Source organism: Mirounga leonina, unplaced genomic scaffold, assembly GCF_011800145.1.
Source record: "Mirounga leonina isolate KUSES-001 unplaced genomic scaffold, KU_Mleo_1.0 Mir_129, whole genome shotgun sequence".
NCBI lineage: Eukaryota > Metazoa > Chordata > Mammalia > Carnivora > Phocidae > Mirounga > Mirounga leonina.
The window spans coordinates 5,312,533-5,334,850 of record NW_023270323.1 but is presented as its reverse complement, the minus strand read 5'-3'; the positions used below and the strand labels follow the sequence as shown (position 1 = coordinate 5,334,850).

The window sequence follows — 22,318 nt, the reverse complement described above, 5'->3', positions numbered from 1 at the left end:
CCTAAATCCATTGTAACTGGAAATTCATATTGCTTTTATAAATGTTGAATTCACAAACCTGAGTAGGTTCTATGATTTTTACTGAAACTTCAACCTCAATCTGTTATGGCCTAAGAAGCATTCATCCTTGATGCAACCTTTCAAATTCATTTGAAATCATATAACCTGTCTTATGCTTAAAAATAATGTCCCTGATAGTTATTAATTTATTTTGTATGTACTGGTTGGCTTAAAATTAATCATAATAAATTTATTTGGTGTTTATGTGCATGTCGTTAATATAGTACTTCCAAGCTTGCACTTTGTCAGCCTTCATTAACTGGCCAATTAATTACATGGAGGTACTTCTCATCTAAGTTTTTCTTTGATTTTTTTTAAAACTCTGCAAAACAGATTATAATAATGTATAAATATTGAGAATATTATACCTACAGTGCCTAAAATCTAGAATAATGCCTGGACCAATTATAATAATGGGCCTTCTCAAATAATATTTATTTTACCTTGATTCCATCTCAATTTACTTTTGATTTTATTTCTAACCTCTTGCCTTCAAAGATTGGCACTCTGAGATTGCTCAGATATCTTAACTCTTATTAAGAGTTATTAAGAGTTAAGACTTATTAGGGGGAGCCTGGCTGGCTCAGTCAGTAGAGCATGCTACCCTTGATCTCAGGGTTGTGAGTTCAAGCCCCACATTGGGCTTAGAACTTACTTTAAAAAATAAATTAATTAATTAAAATTTTAAAAATCAAAAGGCTAAAAAAAAAAGGGCACCTTGCTAGCTCAGTTAATAGAGTATGCGACCCTTGATTTCAGGGTTGTGAGTTCACACCCCACATTGGACATAGAGATTACTTTAAAAAAAGAGAGAGAAAGTTAAGACTTATTAACTATTTTTCTATATATGCTGTGTCTTTATATGTACTTATAATTTGTATTTGACCCAGTTTTAAATATGTTTTGAAGTAAACATATATGCATACCCAGAATAGTTAAAATGAAATTAAAACACAGATAATAAATCATATAATAAGGATTAGAAATTGTTCAACCAGAAACCAGAATGAGATAATTGTTGAAACTTAGTATTTGATTTGACCATGAGTTTTCTGACTGCCAAGGAAAAGAACAAAAACATTTTCATTTTTCCAGTTTAATGAGAGAGACAAAGGGTCATTAAACTTTAGATACCAGAATGGCTCTGTTTTCTGTAGCCAGAAATTCCTTACTTAAGCCTTTCATCTCCTTTTATTCATTCACCAATTTACATATTATCTGCTTTTTGAAAACCTTGTATTACGTACTCAGTGAGGAATTGCCTTTTCTCTGAATTTATACATTGATCATTATAAAAGTATAGCTGTCACTAATTGAGTGCCTATCATGTGAAAGGCAAATAACAGACACTGAATTATCTCCAATCCTAGCAATAATCCTGCAAGATTCATGCTGTTTACCCTCTTTGCAGATGATGAGAATGAGACCACGAGAAGCTAAGTAATTTGCACAAGGTCAAATAGCTAATAAGGGCAGAGTTCGTTAGCTGAATTCCAGTAGCGTTTTGTAATTTGAGGATTTCTTCATGGAGAATGTTCATTTAAAAAAAAAAAAAAATCCGTAGTTGTGTAATAACCCCATAAGCTTTTTTCACTGTTCCTCCAAAAGAGAAGTTATATGAAACCCATTGACATTTGAATATTACTGTGCTTTCTTGCAGCCTGTGAACTTATGAATCAAGGCATCTTGGCCCTGGTCAGCTCCATTGGCTGCACGTCAGCAGGGTCCCTCCAGTCTCTGGCAGATGCCATGCATATCCCCCACCTCTTCATACAGCGCTCAACAGCTGGGACCCCAAGGAGTGGCTGTGGACTCACGCGGAGCAACAGGAATGATGACTACACTCTCTCTGTTCGCCCACCTGTCTACTTAAATGATGTTATCCTGAGAGTGGTCACAGAATATGCCTGGCAGAAATTCATTATATTCTATGATAGCGAATACGGTAAGTGTTTGTGATTTGTGTGAGTTTTGTAAGCTGATATTTGCATGGCAAGTAACTTCATTAAATCTTAAAAAACTTCAAGGAGCTTACTCATTGTTAACTGTGATTTTCTTGTTCTGTCATAATCTTACAAATCTAGCAGCAAAAACAAAAAGTTTTACTGAGTTCAAGTTCAGTCGTTTGTATTAAATCACTTTGAAGTCAAATTAAAAAATAAATACCTGTCCCTAATGCTCAGTTTATAAATGTTTCTAAAGGGAATTTGATTCCAATATGTCTTGATTTTTCAAATAATGAGAAGTCAAAGACAATACCGTCTTTCTCCCTTTTCAAAAACATTTGTATCTTTATAGAATAATAAAACACTGTTTTGGACAGATCCTGGAACACTGAAAATAGATGCCTATTTATATTTATTGGTTAAAAAAAAAAAAAAAAAACCTGACCTATTTCCTTACATCCTTACACTCTTTGGGAGTAACGATTTATATTACTTTATAGTTAGCATGGCATTTTGTCTGCAATATGAAATTTCACAAAAATGCTGAGTAGTATGAAGACACTTAATTTATTTAACTCCCCAAGATAAAACACAAAGCATTTGCCCTAAATTTACTATAATTTGAGAAGATACTTTGTCTCAGTATTTTTACTTGTGTTACATTAAGAAAAGTGAACAAAAATGACAACTATAGTTTATTTTTTTCCTGAACAAATCTATTTTCTAACTGACTGATCCCAAAGATGTTCAAATTTAGTCTGTCCAATTTTTGTCATTAGGGGGAATAGAGATGGATATAATAAAATGAGAGGAAATTAGCAGGTCTTCATGAAGATATGTATTTTGAAACATATGTTTCTTTAGAGATTTGCCTTAAAAAGGAGTCTCAGAAAAATGTTTTCCATTCAGGATGGATGGGTCTAGTTTTTATTTTTTTATTTCAAAAAATCACGAAGACTTCACCCTCTGTAGTACAACCAATTTTTTCTTAGCAAATAAATAAACATTTAAAAATAATGGTTTTCTTGTCATAATCTACCCAGCATTGTGAACAATACTAGAGAACAGTTACACAAGAGCGAGCCAGAAAGTGGCATCAGTAGAACTGAGCACAAACAGGTTGGCAGAAATCTGGAAAGCAGCGAATAGGAGCCCCTGTGGACTCCCACAGAGGGAGACCAAGTGGCAGTTACATTTATCCCTAACTATTCAAAGGTCGCATGGGGTTTTGGCAGCCAGAGTAGATTAAACTTGACGGGGAAATTTCAGCCAGAAGTCTGTGGCCCTCTCCAGAAGCACACTTGTCTCCAGGACGGAAATCCTTATTTTTGTTACTTAATTCATATTATTTAGGGATCACAGAACAAAGACCAAGAGACTGAAATGAATAAAATTAAACAGAAACGAAAAAATAATTGGCTCATCAGTAAAAGTAAGGGTTGAACGCAAATTTGAAATTTGCTGATAGGATTATTTAGTGAATGTAGTAGACTCTACCTCTGGAATCAGTATGTGGAATATGCCTTTGTCAGTTTTCTTTCCGTCATATTATCTATGATTTTTATTACCTTAACTGGCATTCTTATGACCTCTGCTCAAATATAACTTGAAATAATGAATTTTTAAACTGTAAACCTTTCTTTAAGAGGGGGAAAACATTTTTTAGTTAGTCTTACCAAAGTAGTCCAGTAAAATAAAGAACAGAAAAGTGATTTTTTTTTAAGATTTTATTTATTTATTTGAGAGAGAGAGAATGAGAGAGAGCAAGCACATGAGAGGGAGGAGGGTCAGAGGGAGAAGCAGACTCCCTGCTGAGCAGGGAGCCTGATGCGGGACTCGATCCCGGGACTCCAGGATCATGACCTGAGCCGAAGGCAGTCGCTTAACCGACTGAGCCACCCAGGCGCCCAAGAAAAGTGATTTTTGATGAAAGTTTTCACAACATTAAAATGAGAATTTTACTTTTTCATTATATACATCCATGAGGAAAAAAAATCCCTTGTTATCTTGTTTCCAAGTCCTATATGGTTTACAGCTAGGAAATTCTTATAAGAGAATACATTTTTATTATTGATGAGGCAAATGTTTTTGAAAATGTACAATAAATTCATAGTCATAGAAAATCATTTACATACATTTGAAATTCCTTATTCTCTTTTCCTCTGTTTAATAAGTAAATAAGATGCTGTAATCACAGTGCATGACTGGAGTTCTCTGTTAGAAGCAGGATTTGTTTTAGGAATAATAATAATAATAATAATAATAATAATAATATGTTCTTTTACTTTGATGATAAACTTGCTTTTGACTTACTTTTTAATTTAATAATTCATGAAAAACTACCCTGCTCATATCCTTAAAATTATTTCCAGTAATACTCTTGTTTAATAAAAGAAAATTTCCCTTTGATGCTCACAATAAATCTTCCTAGTAAAGAACTGGGCTAGAGTCCAAAATAAACATCAAGCTATCCAAATACCTTCTACCTTGAAGAGGGCTACATGTATTTACATATCCATTCATCGATGTCATCATTTTAAGTCCAAACATTGGAATTATACTTGACTTTTATCTTGGTTATCAGGAATTGCTTTCATTAAGGAATGGATTAAGCATCATCTATGCATGAAATAAGGCATCCTGCTGGAGCCAAATGTGATTAAAGATGTATTTTGCTTATAAAAATATACCTTAAAAAAAAGAAAAAAAGATTAAGCTTCTATATCCAGTTAATTAGAGAAACACTTTTTTCAAAAGCAGTTAATTATGATTAAGGGCACAGTATAAAAGTCTACATTAAATTCCCTAACAAAGAAAATTCAAGTGTTTGATTCTAAGTAAATGGATGAAAACAGAAAAAAAAAATGTGGAAACTTTATTTGAATGGATTGATTCAAGACATTTTTAAAAAGGCTTGAAAAGAGTTTAGGAAGTGTTGAGCTTTTAAAAAATGCGCTATTTAAGAAATGTTCATTGCTCACTTGCTTAGTGCAATGCAAAATATGAGATAAAAAGTTTTACAGAATGTAGTCTTAGCCCATAAGAAGCTTACAATTAACAAAAGAGGTAAAATATTTATGACTTTTTTAATCGAGAAAATAGTGTGTTAAGTGTCATGAATGACGCAAACTGAATGCTAATGGTGTGTAATGAAGAAGGTGTTGAATTTTTGGCAGCAGTGATCAAAGAAGGCTTTATGGGTGGACCTTGACGTTGAAGGTTGCCTTTCAAAATGCTAGCTAACTTCACAATGTGTGAGAGACAGTCACTCCAACAGAGAGAAATTGTGAACAAGTCTTATAGCAATAAAAATATTAAAAATAATCTCTCTGAGCATTTAATTTGCCAGGTCCAAGAATAAGTATTTTACATTAAGTCATGTAATCTTTTCAACAGCTCTATGAAGTAGGTAACATTATTATCACAATCTTACAAAAAGGAAAACAGAAAAAAAAAAACAAAACTGAGTTACTTTCTCACAAAACACAGCTAAGAATGAGCTGAGTTCTAAAGGCTGATCAGAGTCTACACTCCTAACTACATATAATGAGTATAAAGGAGTTGCAGTGTACTATTCCCCAAGACTATAATAAAAAGGGCTAATCTTACAGAGAGCATTTATTATATCCAGGCTCTGTTCCAAGTGACTACAGTGCCTACACGTATCATCTCGTTTATGATGGTAATGCTGCTGCCCCTGCTGATGATGATGATGGTGATTTTTTGCAAATGAAAAAGCTGAGGATGTAAGACATCAGGTAATTTGCGAGTAAGCTGAGAAGCACGAATTCCAACACTGATAGTCATTTCCATAGTTCTCGTTTTTCACCACTATTTTGACTCTATAGAAATAAGAATAAAATTAATTCCTGACAACTGTAAAATTTAAAAAAAAATGAGTTTACAAATGAAATACATAGAATCATCTTTATTAAAGAGAGAAAATGATGTCAAGCCTGCAGATCTTCACCATATTAAGATTTTCAAAGAAAAGTACTGTATATCAATTCAAGAAGATTTGGCTATCATTGGAGGTATGGAAACAGGACAGTCATTGGGCCAAAGTAGGCTGACCCATTGGCACAAACAGCTGCCTTCCTGCAGAATAACCATTCTTGCTTTTCAATTTGCCAACAAAATGCGAAGTTCATTTGAGAGACCAATACCTCCCATTGAAAAACTACATTTTTTGGCTCTCTTACAGCTGGGAGTTGTGATATAATATTGTCAAGAGCTATGAAGGGTCTGAGATTTTACCCTACTTGCAAGCTAAGTTAGCTTGCATCAATTTCATAGATACTGGCAGAAAACATTCTACTTCTTTAGACAGATAGAGGACTTTAATACTCATGGTACAGCAAGCAGCGTGAACCTCATATTAATGTTGTTTCCTCTTGACCTCCTGTCTTACAAGACTATGTGTAGCCACTCTGGTGGATGCTGTACATGCAGTGGGCTCGTGTGACAGCTAAGGAATCCTGGCTTAGGGAATCTCTATCTTTTATGATGGGCTTCTAAGTAAACCTGCTTGGCATATGTCCAGAAAAAGACATTATCTTCATTGTAAATAAGTCTCTCTTATCTAGGGAGAGTTTCTGCTTGCATAATATGAAATAAGACACAAAATCTATGGAGAATTGTCTCCCCAAAAGATTTTTTGTTTGTTTGTACAATATCGTTGGCTTCTAGCAAATTTCCCTGTGTTTATGCCAGTCCTAAAACCACTCTGGTTAATTTTATTGACAGGAGGTAGGATCAGATCTATTCAATTTGTCTCCTCTGTATTTATTTAAAGAAACTATAAATAAGATTTTTAATGAGCAAGATTGATCTCAACCATGCCCATCAGGGTCCTGGACTCAGCAAGCTGAATAAATCCCATAAACTATCCAGAGTCTACTTTTTTTTTTTAATTAAAGATTTTATTTATTTATTTATTTGAGAGATAGAGCGAGAGAGAGTGAGAGAGCACAAGCAAGGAGAGCAGCAGAGGGAGGGGAAGAAGCAGGCCCCCCGCCAAGCTGGCAGCGTGATGCGGTGCTCGATACCAGGACCTTGGGATCATGACCTGAGCCGAAGGCAGACGCTCAACCGGCTGAGCCACCCAGGCGCCCCAAGAGTCTACTTTAAAAAGTCAGAGAGTTTCCTCCTTAAATTTCTGCATAAACCTTTTTACTTGGCCAGAGGCATTGATCCAGGTACAATAAGATTTATTTGTAATTGCAAAGATTCTACCTGTCTCACAAGGAGAAATTCTGTCATCTAGAACAACCTTGGCCAGTGAGTTGAGGCTGACCTGAATGACTTCCAAGGCTGAAGTGGTACCATCAATCACTTTAGTGAAATTCACGGGAAAAAATTCTAATTGGATGACTCTTATCATGGGGAAGACTATATATAGGACACATATCAGTAACAAGTAGATATGGCTCCCTGTGGCTCTCCCAAATTAATTAGGGTAAGCCTCACTTTAGAGAGATCTCAGTAAAGTACTACATTATCTGCTGCTCGTGTTTACTTAAACACTTTAAGGTCTCAAAGCCACCCCTAATGACTCTTGTCTTCAGAAAGGAGGTAACCTTCACACAAGAACTACAGTTCTGGAAATGCACATGATGTCCCTGGTGTGGGAGGGGGGTTGGAAAGATCGAGGTTAGGAAAGAGTGAAGGGAAGGGTTGGTTGCATTGCTGGGATCCCCTGAGTGAGACATACATCAATAGGTCCTTCAATATGACTTCTGGTATTTCTAAGAGTTCTCAATTCATATAGGATATATGAATCCAGCTCTTGTTTAGGAGAGACAACCTGAGGTCAGTCAATACAATCTGTCTTTAGTGTTTGTTTCAAGGGTTAGCAACCTACTGTTGGGCCTGAAATTTCTTTTTGTAAATAAAGTTTCACTGGAACACAACATGTTCATTTGTTTGCCTGTTGTCTGTGTCTGCTTTTGAGCTACAATATCAAGAGTTGAGCAGTTGCAGTAGAAACAATATAACCCATAAGCCTAAAATATGACACCATGGTCCTTTAAGAAATTGTTTACTAACCTCTGTTCTATGGCATCATCTGGTGATTTTCTTACCGCTCCATGTAATGAATGAAAATAGAGGCAGAGAAGGTATTTGGAGAGATAGGTGTTTTGCAGGAGGAGTGCATCTCCTGCTGTTTCCAGTAGTCTTTTTGATAAGATTAAGGGAATGATGATCAAATCCTGAGTATAGCCCTCTCTGATGAGGAATACCAGATCCAGCAGTTAGTTAAATTTAAGGCCTTTATATCAATTTGAAAGGTCTGCACCGGGGTATTTCCTTTCACGAAGAGAACTCCAAGAGTTATTTTGAAAGACAAAAGTCATTCATGTACATCCATTCTATCTTAGGGGGCCTAAGGATTTCCCTTCCCTGTGTTGGAGGTGTTGCTCTTTCTCCAGTTCCAGAAATATGGTGTGTCCCATTCCAATAACTGTAACTTCATTTTTTTCTTCATTGATTTCTGTTTGCACTCAGACCTTTTATCAGGAATGTTCAGGTGCAAAAAGACAGGACATTTTTATAAAACTTATGGAGACCAGTTATGTCCCCCCACTTTAGCCTGCAATGGCCATATAGGAGGACTTGACAAACAGTGTACTCACAATGTGTTCATTATCCTTATGTTTCAGAATCATGTCAGTCCAACAAGAGACTCCAGGAGGTGGGAAACAAATATAAGTCTAACTCCCTTAAGCTCCATTTAAGCCAGGCAGGCACCCAGGTTGGTCTGGAGAAAGAGAATGAAGTGTCATACTTAGGAAAGGCATCAACCCACTGAGCCCCAAGCACAATAACTACAAAAATAAAATAAAATTACAAAATAAAATAAAATAAAATAAAATAACAAACCAATGGAAAGGCTTAAATAGCAAGCAACTAAATGTCCACCTTTAGAATATAGCAAAATAAGACTGTATTAAACCCTAAGTAGAATAAATAAAATAATTAATTAAGGGTAAAATTAATGAAATAGAAAATTAATAAACAATAAAGAAAACTAAGAGAGTCTAAATTTATTAATTTTGGGGGTACCTAACTGGTTCAATTGGTAGAGCATGGGATTCTTGATCTCAGGGTCATGAGTTCAAGCCCCATGTTGGGTAGAAAGATTACTTAAAAAAAATTTTAATAAAATTATTAATTCTTTGTAGAGATTAATAAAATTGAAAAATTCCTAGTGAAACAAATTGTTATTAAAAAAAAAACAAAATTTACCAGTATCAGAAATAAAAGAAAAGATATCACTACAGAACTTCCTCAAAAAAAAAAAATGAAAATGTACTGGAAGTCCCAACCATGGAAATAAAGCAAGAACTAAAAATGAATAGTCATATAGTTTGGAGAGAGGGAATTAAAAATTTCTTTTTGTCAATACACAATTAGATGCATAGAGAATCCTATGAAATCTCAAAAAAAAAATCATACAGAAATTTTAAGTTAATTTAGCAAGTTTACAGACTAAAAGATAAATATTTGGAAATAATTATATATTATAATAGCAGTAAAAAATTGGGAAGTGAAATAAACAAAAATGTGAAAACATAGAGTGCCTCAGGAGAAATCTACAAAATATTGCAGTACATTTATACTGGAAACTACAAAATTTGACCAAGAGAATATATATCAAGAGAATGATATATATAATATCATTAAGATGTCTATTCTCAATAAATTAATTTATAGATTCATTGTAATTCTAATAAAAAATTTGTAAGCTCTTTTGAGGAAATTAATAAGCTGATTCCAAAATTTATATGGATATCTAAAAATATCATATAGCCACAATATTGAAAAATAATAAAACTGGATTAAATGCTTTACCTGATTTCAAATCTCACTTAATATTGGCTTAAGATTGACAAATAGATCACATTAGGGTTCAGAAGCCTACTCATTTGTACACAGTCAATTTGTTATTGATCAACATGCCAAGTCAATTCAGTGGAGAAGTGCTCTTAACCAACAGTAATGAAACAACTGGACATGTATATAAAAAGAGAAGAAAAGAAGGAAAAGAAAATAATAAAAAACCTTGACTCCTATCTCACACATACAAAATTTAGTTCAAGATTAATCATAAACCTAAACTAAAAGCTAGAAGAAAACATAAGATAATATTCTTGTGACTCTGGGATATGCAGAGAGTTCTTAGACACATCAAAAAATGAATCTAAAATAATAATTTGGACTTCATCAAAATCCATAATATCTACTCATTAACGGACACCATTAAGAAAATAAGTAGGCAAATTACAAGCTGGGGAATATAGCCCAGGACATATATCCGAGAGGCTTATATAAATACATAGGACATGTAGAAAGCTCAGAGAATTAAAAAGAAAAATGATTCCTACAATGCAACAATATGAGACCAACAAAAATATATAATTAAAAATGGGCAAAAGGCTTGTGCAAACAATTCATATAAGAGAAAGATACGTAAAGGAAAGAAAAAGGGGCAAAAATCAATTTGCCTATCATAGTTTTAAACTAAATAATTGAGGGTTCCTGGGTGGCTCAGTTGGTTAAGAGTCTAACTCTTGATTTTGGCTCTGGTCATGATCTCAGGGTTGTGAGATCCATCCCTGAGTCAGGCTCTGCGCTGGGCATGGAACCCACCTAAGATTCTCTCCCTCTCTCTCTGCCCCTCCCCCTCCCTGTCTATAAATAAATAAATAAATAAACTAGCTAACTAACTAATAGCATAATTGAATCACCATTTAGAGATTGTAGATTCATAGAAAAAAATCATTTAGAATTGAATGTAGTGGATTCCTAGAACCCAAATTTGGTAATAGAGCAGAATGAATAGAAGAGCTTTTTAATATCATAATACCTGAGTCCCATCACAGACTCCTGGAATCAGCATTGTTGCAAGGTATGCAGCCAGCTTTGTTCCTCAAGGAGGCATTTGGAAACAAATTTCAGCAGACCTTTTCTTTCAGCATCTTTAATTGTTAGCATTGTTTCCCCTTCCAGAATATTCCGAGGGAGAGAGAACTTATTATATTTTGAAGGAGCTTACTTCACATTTGGACACTGGGTGTTTCTAGTTGTCAGAAAGTTTTTCTTGATATGAAACTTAAAATACCAATATTGGACAAAGTGATCTATTTTCTGGAATAATATAAAATAATAATCATTTTGCTTAAAATCACTTATCAGTAAGTGAAGAAAATTGTTATGCTCCCTGAGCTCTCCTTAGTCTTCTCCTCCCTAAGTACCATTTTCAACATGGGCAATTTCCCATTTTCAATGTGTTGTGCTTTTCAAAGATTTCACTTTTCTAAATGTCTTTATTCCTATCTCTCTAGTTTTTCAGTATCTCTGTATATGATCTGATACATTTACTGATTATTCATTAAGCCTCATGCTATCTTATTGCCTTAGAGAGAGGAGTAAAACCTCTGTTTCTTTTTAGCAAAACAAAACAAAACAAAATTACACACTGGTACTTCTTGTTTTTTTAATAATTTTTTTTAAATAAATCTTTATTGTATCATTCATCATATTGCCTTACCCCTCCAATTTTTCATCCTCAATTTGTTTTGATTTCAACCAAATCTCCAAGAGGAAGTTTGGTCAAAGAGGTGGAATATGATATTGAAGAAGGCTCATTAAAAGCAACTGGGAGTAGTCCAGGTAGACTCGCTATCCCAGAGGTCTATACAAGGAATTAGTTGAATGTACTAGCCAATGGCTAGATTCCAGAATCAAGGAACTGACAATATACAGAAACCAGAAATTTATAATAGTAGTAGGTGATTCTTAAAGTAGAATAAAAGCAGATATATTTCTTTAAAGGAAGGATTCTATTCTGAGAATATTGATGAGAGAAAAGTTGAATTTCATACCTGGGAGAACTGAATAGAACTGATTTACCAAAGTGACATAAGTGGTAAGGTTGAAGTGCTTTTCAATGAATAAGCTACTTGAGTTCTTTAATTTCCTTTGCCTAAAACAATATTGGTCCCACAGCCCAATACTGGATTTGATCTATTGATAGATCTATTAGATAGATCAAGTTATGAAGGAGGGATAATATGATGACAGGGATCTAAGCAACTTGTTACAGTAATGACACAGATACATGTACTTATTGAAAATTGTTAGACATCCTCTTACCATAGCCTAATCTCTACTTCAGTTTATGTATTGATTTCATTCTTAGGCAAGATAGATGACATTGGTGACTCTAAGCATATCTTTACAAATTATTATACTAAAGAAAGACCCTCTTCCTGCTTTGTTTGTATATCAAATATCATACATATAGGTATTTATCTATATACCAAATCTTGGGCTCTGTTTGGATCCTGTGCTGATCCTTGAATCAAATAAATTGGCCAGGCACTTGGTGGGCTCTCAATCACTAACCTGAATTATGTGATGGGTGAATTACCTCTGGGTGAAGTGTAGGCGTATGTGGACACATATGCTTCTTTTTTCAGTTTGAGGGAAACCTTGCTTATAAGAAAAATAATTATTTAAACATTAATTAGATTATTTTATTTTAGTTAATTAAATTTTAAATATTTTACTATTATTAAATTGAATTATATAAAATATGTAAATTATAAATACTTGTCTTTGTAGTTCAACATTTAAAATTGCTTTTAAAACATACACTTTCAAAGTCTAGTTTGAGTATGTTTTTGTTTGAGTATGTTTTTGTTTTAGTTTAGTTTAAATTTATTTTATGTTCCCAAAATTTCTGATATTCTCCTTAGTTTCAGGATAGTATTTTTTCTTTTACAACAGAATTTTTAGCCATATGTAGATTTCTACTATACTTTGTTAAACTGAGTATTTCTGAAAATCAGAGACCTTAAAGGGCATACTAGGTGTTGATAAATATCTTAAAATGGAAATGATTAAATTAAATATATATATTTGTCTATATATATAAAAATATACATTTTTGACACCCATAGGCACAAAAGCAAAGAAAAAAACTCAGCTCTAAGGATTATCAAATGGGTTACTTATGGGCTCTCCCTCATTCTGAAAACACTGGTTTAATGATTCCAAATTATAAGGTCAATATATAGTCGAGTGACCTGAGATACTTACACATTACCATTAAGTACATCAATGTATCACCCTTTGTTACAATTAAATTGACATATGGTAAACCCCTTTGAAATGAACATTGAATGATCATCCTCATGAATGCATTCCATGGAATAACAGTGTTTATTCCATGCATCTTGATGTAGGTTTAATCAAGGCCCGTAAAATGGACACATTCCTCTTAATTGATTGCAAATGTTTATAATTACCCTGAGGGTGTTTTCAAATGTCTAATGACTATAATATTATTAACTATCTCTCTAGACAGTCTTAAAGCTGTTTATTACTCATTTGGCCACTTTCCAACTTTCAGTTCTCTCATTTACTTCAATGTGCATCAATAAGTGTATAATTAATCCAAGCATTTTATTGAACTATTTCCTTTGCATTAGTCCGTATTATGTCAAGTAGTTAAAAATGATATATTGTACTACTTTGGATCTGTTCATTAGTCAAATGTCCTTATTGATCAGCATTACTGTAAAGATGACTCTCATACTAAAACACTATGATCTAATGCTAAAATAGTAAGTTCTCATCAAATAGAAAATCTTAGTGATGGGCCACTGTTGTTGGACTGTGTCATCTCAAAATCTAATACAGCATATTATCCTTATTTTCTAAATATACCACAAATGACAAGGCAATACTCAATGGAGACTTAAATCCTTTTTGAAGTAAGGGTTCTTCTAAACAAAAATTTTTAAATCACTCAGTGGTGAAAAGACTTATTTTCTCAGGAAATGAAGCACTTTATAGAGTATGCTTTGCAATTCGTATGTTGGGAAAAGCCATTCAGCTCAATGATCTCATGGATCCAGCAACATGCCATATTCCTTTCTATGTAAAAAGAAAGTCATGAGATTCTAAATATTAATTTTAAAGCTCAGAATTCTGTCATAATTTCAGAAACACCAAGATTGGCTGAATGCAGTGCTAATCTCTTGCTCCAAGTGAGGTCTTCAATGCATTAAGTGATCAAAATGATTAAATGCACCCAATCTACTCAAATGAGGGAGAGAGATGAGTAGACCAAAAAAAAAAAAAAAAAAAAAATCAGACTTACCGAAACTTAGTGACAAACCTCTTTTCCCACCAAATTCAATATTTTAAATGTGATATTTGAACATAATGATCAGAGTGAGGAATACTGTTTGATAGATTACAGAGAATGTCACTAAATTTAATTAGATTGCAACTACAGTTTGGAAAATGAGTAGTATAGTAAGATTCCTCTATCTACTATAGGGCCTGTGTTATCATCAGATGCTTTAGAGAGTGAACTCCTTGAGGGCAACAATTGTTTTTGCCTTGTTCTTCTAAGTCCTTTTACTTCTCTTCTAAGTACCTTTCAAAGTGCTTGACACATAGTAAACAGAGAGTTGATTCTAAAAGGGATCTATTTGGATGCTGACCGAAATGAACAACAGGATATCATACTACTGGTTTGGGGGTCAGTTTGGAAATGTACTTATACATTAGTTTTTAATATAGCCTGGGATTTTTTCAATCCTAATATACATTAATGTAAACCATTTTTAATATAGATTAAATTTAATCTTTCATTAGTGATTATAATGAAGTCATTATTTTACACAATTTAATAAAATAAATAATTAAGCTTCATGGGGTGCCTGGGTGGCTCAGTCAGTTAAGCACCCGACTCTTGATTTCAGCTCTCCCAATTTCAGGGTCATGAAATGGAGACCATGCTGGGCTCTGTGCTCAGCATGGAGTCTGCTGGAGATTCTCTCTCTCCCTCTCCCTCTGCCTGTCCCCCCGCTCATGCATGCACTCTCTCTCTAAATAAATAAAAGCTTTAAAAAAAGAAATAAAATTAATTACTTAATTAATTAAGCTTCAATCAGCCAGTACCTCTTGGAGTTTTGTGGGAAGTGGTCTAAATAGGTTACACAAGTCACAAGTCAGATGTCAGAGAAATTGATCATTGCTAGAATATCAAGTTCTGAGGGTGTTACCTAGATCAACGCTTAGTCCTTACTAAGATTTTCTTTTTTCATTTCTTCATAGAAAAAGCAGAAGAAAATTAAGAACAAATGGGACTTTTGACTGGGTTAATAAAGTCTTGATAATGAAAATGCACATTGCTTAGAAATTTGCTTTAATGTTTCACAAGTCCTATTTCCTTTTATCAGAACAACCCAGTAATTACAGTAATTAAACTTTTTTTTTCAGCAATAAGGTATGGTTAGTTGCTACTTATCCTATGCCTCCATTCCTTGCTTCCATTTCTTTTATTGGTATTAATCACATTAAAACATAATTACCAGTTTAAGCTGTCCTTTGCTCTACTCAACTGGATGTACCTCAAGGATAGGAACTGTGGTTTCACCTTCATCACCAAATTATCAGATGTTTATAGAAAGATGTTATATTAGTCAATAGCCTTCCTCTTGAAAGGGATAGAAGCTCATTTCAAACTAAGTAAGCAAAAAGAAAAAAAAGCCTCTGTTTTACTTCACATGTTGGCTTCACTCAGCTTCTCTCTAGACACACTGGCTCTTGCAATCCCAGAAGTGCATCATTACAACTTGTGATACAAAAGAGAGATCATTTTTGTTTCATTATCCATATATCAAATTTCAGTCCTCATTTGAATCCCGTGACTATCCCCTAGGCCAGGGACATGGTGAGCTCAAACTGACCGTCCTGAGATACCTGACCACATAGAGTGTAGATTGCCATAGAATGTGAAACACAAGGGATGGGTCCAGGTTTGTTTCTTAAGTGAAAAATGAGGTTTTGTTATTTGAAATCAAGGAGAAGAAACACTGGGAACTTAAAACGGCAGACATTAACTATGAAATTAATTCCAAGCTCACAGGGCCATGTGGGTATCAAACTAAGGATCCAAACCCATTTGTCTAACATCAAGCATAGTGTGTTTTCCATAGTAGAAAGTTGTTTCAAAAAAGAAAGGTGCAGTGACTTATAAAAGCAAATTTCTTATAAGGTCAAATTACCTTGAAAACCAAAACAATAAATGCAAGGAAAATTCCTGGATGCATTCTGTCCTGTGCCATCCAAACCCCCCTTCAAAACTAAAGCATTTATTTCCCCATCCACTGAGAGTGTTGGCAGCTGACTACCCTCCCCAGGAATTGCCCTCAGGTGAAGAGAACCACCAAACCAAAGCCCATGCAGGATGATAAAGTTTCTCCTCCCACTGGTCCTAACGTAGGAGAACTCTGAGGGCATCACACTTCCCAGGGTCTGGGCAGGTCTCTGCTGAGCATCACCACGGCTCTCCCTCTGCCTACTCTTGCTCCCTTTCCTGCACAAGTGTTATTCCTGAGAGCTATCCCCAGTAAACTTCCTGCTCTTCCATCCTATCTCCAGAGTGTACTTCCCTGGAACTCTATCTTCTACAGCATAGTGGGTTTTCTTTAGACCTGAAGGACAGCTAGAGTTAGACTAATTAATAACTGAAACCAATGACATGTTATTGGGAGAGGTATTAAGGTTTATTATGTTTCTTAATATTTTTATTTAAAAGTTTCTTCTATTTAAATAAAGTGTAATGCACACTATTAGTTAACATGTGAACATCTCTATGCTTTACCTTCTGTATAGCATGAGTAGAAAAAAATCATTAAGAGTAGTAACAATATGCTAATCCAGGTTCTCTGATAACTACCTGTAAGGAAATCAAGCAGATCAGACTAAGAGACCATAATCTAGGCAGTATGCATAATGTTTCAGGTATGTACATATATGGGGGAAAGGGAGAATCCATAATCTTCATGGCTTTTTCAAAGGAGTCTGTGACACAAAGGTTAAGAAATTGGAGCATTGGGTCCCAAACTGGTTTCTTAAGGATCATCAGCTAAGAAAAATCTCTGGTCTTTGTCATGAGAGTTTTTATTTTATTGGAATGGGGTGGGGCTCAGAAAACTTCTTTTTCAACAAGTTCTCCAGATGATTCCAAAAATAAATTAAGTGGACCATAATTTGAAAAATAGCGACCTAAGGACTAAAGTATACTTCTATATTAGCTTTCTATTGCTGCTGTAACAAATGACCACAAATTTAGAGGCTTAAACACCAGAAATTATTATGTGACACTTCTGGAGGTCAGAAGTCTGACATGGTATCTCAATGGGCTAAAATCAAGATATCAGCAAGTCTGTGTTCCTCTCTGGAGGTTCTTGGGGAGAAACTTCCTCACCTTTACTTGCTTCTAGAGGCCATCTATATTTCTTTGCTGGAGTTCCTGTTTCCCCTTCATCAAAGCCGGCAATGTTGCATCTCTCTGAATTTTTCCCAAAGTCAACTTATTCTTTAGTAGTCAGATCTCCCTTTGACTCTCTCATCTGTCTTTTTCTTCTAATTTTAAGGACTCTGTGATCACTAGACCCCCCCTTAATAATACAAGAAATCTCCCCATCTTCAGGTCAGGTGATTAACAACTTTAATGCCACCAGGAGCATTAATTCTGGGGCACCTAGGTGGCTCAGTTGGTTGGGCGTCTGCCTTTGGCTCAGGTCATGATCCCAGGATCCTGGGATCAAGCCCCGCATCAGGCTCCCTGCTCAGCGGGAAGCCGGCTTCTCCCTCTCCTCCCCACTCATGCTCTCTTCTCCCTATCTCTGTCTGTCTCTCTCTCAAATAAATAAATAAAATCTTTAAAAAAAAAAAGGAGCATTAATTCCTCTTTGCTGAATAACTTACTCACAGGTTCCAGGGATTAGGATTTGGGCATCTTTGGAAGGTCACTATTCTGCCTACCACAAGTTCTTTTGTAGTGCCCAGGAAAAAAAGTCATTTTTTCCCTAATGTTATGTTTAATAACTCAGTTAATAAGGCTTCCACCCTTCACTGTTATAAAATTATCTGGTCAGTAGAATTAATAATCACTGGAATTACTGAACTGAAATGCTATCTAACTTTCTGTTATTAATAAATAGTACTTAGTCATACCCACAGGCCTAGAAGCTCCTTGAAGTTAGGCACCCTGTCTTGTCACTTTTGTTTCTGTGACTTTTGTTTTTACTTCTTGTCAAGTAATAGACACACAGATAAGGTCACTGAATAACTGTCATGGTTAATTATGTTCATGAATTAATAAAACCAAAGGTCTACTCTCTCTTTTAATGACTCTTCCACAGAGCAGCTAAGAGGCAGCATGATTCAGATTCTTCTCATATTAAACTTACCAGTTGCCACATATCATGGGTGTTTAGTGTTATTCTTAAACAAGCAAAGCCATTATTATTTAATTTATGCATTCCAAGAGTCTAAAACGTTATGCTTGTTATTTTGGGTAGCTACCCAACAGTAAATTTTAGGCAGTTATGCTCTATAGGTGTGGATAGGGGTGGTCTCTTAACAAGTGATTATCTACTATTATTAACAATAATAGCAACAACTATGTGTTAGACCCTACACTGGATTTTGCGCACACACGCACCCGTGTGCACACTCTCACTAATCTGATCTTTGACGACATCTATAAAATAAATATTTCCTCATTTACAGACCAAAAAACAATTTTGAAAATTTTGCAATCACATCATCTAGGCAGTGATAACCACAATTCCAGACTAAGGAAGAAAAGGATAGCTTGTTATCCACTTAGATGCTCCACTTAAAATTTTCAGTAGGTTAAAATTGTACTTAGGATAAAATCAAAACTTCTTTCTGTGTCTCGCCGGGAACCACAAAATCTGACCCTCCCTCTCGATACATGTTCGCCTCATTGCACTCTCACCTCACTAACAGAGCTGCACCCACACTGGAATCCTTTCGGTTCTTCAAACACAATCTCTTTGCTGCCTTGGGGCATTTTCCGTGCTGTCATCTTCTCTTCCTACTTCTTTGCCTGGATAATGACTTCTCATCTTTTAGATCAGTTTAAGTACCAGTTTCCCAGAGAAACCTCTCTGGAGTATTACAACTAAAATACATTCTCCTCGCCACCCTGTCATTATCTACCAGAGCACCCTTACTGTTTTCTTCCAAGCACTTAGTGTGATTTGTATTTATTAGTTTACTTGCTCACTGTCTATCTCAGTGTGGGGAAGGGTATTCACTGTTGTATTCCTTGCACACAGCATTGTATCTGTATTCAGTAAATACCTTGTGGAACATTCTTTTCCTTTTTCTTAAAGTTAAGATATGACATTGCACCAGAATATTATATCTGTGAACAGAAGGTTTCCTAGAACATAAATGATCTGGAGTCTTAAGCTTTGGTCACAAAATATATTTCAATATATTTCTTGTTTTGTTTGTCTTATATTTAGCTGCCCATTTAAGTGCTTCAGTATAAAGAAACAACAACTACTTACAATTCAAAATCAAGGATCTGCTCTGACACAAATTTGAAAGGCATATTGGTTCTGGGGTGGGGCCCAGCCTTCTGTATTTTTAATAAGATTCCCAGATGATTCTGATTCATACCAAAGTTTAAGAACACCTGTTGAGTGTGTTCATAGTCCTGTTATAGGTCTACCTGTATCTAACCTTTTGTTTAATCCATGCTTGAGTATTTTATAACCTCATGTACTTTCTGACTTGGGTATTTAATGGGTACATAATTACTTATTAATATATTATTCCTGCTTTTGCATCTCTTGTTCTGCTCTAGATGAGGCTTTGTTCTTTTAAGCTGCTATGATTTTGACATCCTGGGTTTATGATATAATTCGGAATAAGAAATACGAGGTAGACTTCATACAGTTATTTATTTTAAGAGTTTGATATTCACTAGATAACATATACTATTTATAGAATTGTTTTAAAATAAAACCAGTCATACTCTGGTTTCTCTTCAGATCGTATAAATCTTTCGCCTTTTACTAAAATAAAACCAGTCATAAAAAGAAAGCAAAGTTCTTTTTATTAATTTGTAACTCTGCAAATATAAACTTTTATTGTGAGCAAATATCAGCTTCCAAATTTGTGGCTATTTGTTTTCTTGTTCTGTGGGCTTCTGTATTGCTTTAAATTGGTAATGTAATTAAAAACATTATTGCCCTCGAGAGGCAAATTTTACATGCATGCAATTATGTACAATTGGGAGTTTTGAGATGTAGTCCATTCATAATAAGTAATCTGTAATCCTTATTACTTCTTATCTTTCACCAGTTTTTCCCTTTAAACATTTTATGCCATGGATATATAGAGAAAAATATGGTTTGTTGTATAGTAAAAGCAAATCTGCTATATTAAGATTATATTGTGGCAGATACATCTTCCAATTGTATTTATCAATGTTCAGATCCCTTCTATAAACAGCCCATGTGGTACTAGGAAGAAATATTTGTAACACTTCAGACACTTATTGTTACTTAAATATACATCAAAGTACAATCTGTAAACACTTTATGTAGACTGGGTTTTATCCTTTTTATTTAAATATGAAATAGAGACAGTTTTCTTTTTTTTAGTTTAAATTCAAATTAGCCCACATATCGTTGGTTATATGATATAGTACTAATGATATAGTACATCATTAGTTTTGGATGTAGAGTTCAGTAAGTCATTAGTTGCATATAATACCCAGTGCTCATCACATTTTCATTTGATAATCTTTTAGAACTTTGCTTATTTGGAATTGCTAATATTCACTAGCAAAATGAATTTTTTGCTAAAACAGGTTTTATACACAAAGTACATTTCCCATACTCCTGAAAAGAAAACTATCTCTTACCAAGTTCACCGTATTTGAGCTAAGGAGGTGGTAATCATAAAATAGACAAAAACGTGGCTATTTTATTTGTGGTCTAAGTGACTTAAAACCCTTAGAAGACAACTGCTCTAAAACCCTTTTTATTTAGGTTGTAAATGTCAACTTTTAGTGGTATTGTTGTCCGTTTTGAGAAACATTAGTAATTTTGATTTAGGTTCATCTGCCATTAACAATATTCATATTTTACCTAAAGTTAATATCACTCTTTAATGCTGAGCAAAATAACAAATGTACTTTCTTTATCTCACATTTATTTTAGACAAGTGAGAGTCCTCCTCAACTATTTCCCTCTACTCTGTCCTAAGATTTTATAGAGGTGAGAGAATTTAAAATGCTCAATGGAGAGAAAGAACTTCATTTAAAGAATAATAATTCCTACATTTTTTATGTAAACACATTAAGTCATGCTATGCCTAAAATATATTTGAGAGTTCTATCAGCTACTCAGTTAGTAGTTTTACATACCCTACAGTGTTGAACAATAAACTGCATTTTGGTGTGAGCGAAATAGCTTTTATCGCTCTTCTGCACTCTAATTCACATTTTGATGGACTTTTGATGTTCCTAGATATCCGTGGAATACAGGAGTTTTTGGACAAGGTGTCTCAGCAGGGAATGGATGTTGCATTGCAGAAGGTAGAAAACAACATCAGTAAAATGATCACCACTCTCTTTGACACCTTGAGAATAGAGGAATTGAATCGCTATCGAGACACTCTTAGGCGAGCCATCCTTGTTATGAATCCTGCTACAGCCAAATCTTTCATCACTGAGGTAAGTAAAAATTGTCATGGGGTTGGAGTAGGGTTAAAAAAATTAAATGCTTTGGAATAGACCTCACAGTCAAGTTGAAAATTAAGAGCAGGATAAGGGAATTAACTACACAACTGTCATTAACACTAATGGAGGTAGGTAGCACACTGAATTCCTTGCTTGTTGCATCCATCCTGCACTAAATTTTCCCACATCCTGCACAGTTAACTGCTGAAAATGTTTGTATTTATATATTTAAGCACAAAGCCAGGATGATTTTAAGAAATGTCATGGGAGTTTAAAAATGTTGTTGACCCTGAATTACTTTATCACGTTCAAGAATAAATTCACAAGAGCACAATTCTCCAACTAATCCTTAAATTTTTGCAAGTCAGAATTTTACCTCTGAGAAAAGATATACTTGAACCAGGCTGTTATTGCCTGAACGTGATTACTTTTACAAAAACAAAGAGCAGATTTACTTCTGTTCTGTGAACTTTGTAGCAAGATGAATAATTAAAACTGTCTGAAACTCTCTGCAAAGTGATGACCATTGTACATTCTATGATGCTGCATCTTCAAAATTTTAATTGTATCTGTTAATTTGGCTAGAAGCTCCAAAACTTTGTAAAAATACGATTAAGACTTTTTAATGATTGGTGTAACATCTTTATGTTCTAAAATGCTTACTAGTGCCCTGACAGGATTATTGTCATTTGCCTTACTTCAAGTTTTTAAT

At 34.5% G+C, this 22,318-nt stretch overlaps 1 protein-coding gene across 1 annotated transcript in view; it reads left to right on the top strand.

The window, feature by feature from the left end:
* Positions 1–22,318, top strand: part of GRID2 (glutamate ionotropic receptor delta type subunit 2) — a 1,404,204-nt gene that overhangs the window by 758,207 nt on the left and 623,679 nt on the right. The window contains exons 3-4 of the mRNA XM_035004503.1: positions 1,721–2,005; positions 21,395–21,600. Coding sequence (XP_034860394.1) covers positions 1,721–2,005; positions 21,395–21,600 — 491 coding nt within the window. The remainder of the gene's footprint in view (positions 1–1,720; positions 2,006–21,394; positions 21,601–22,318) is intronic.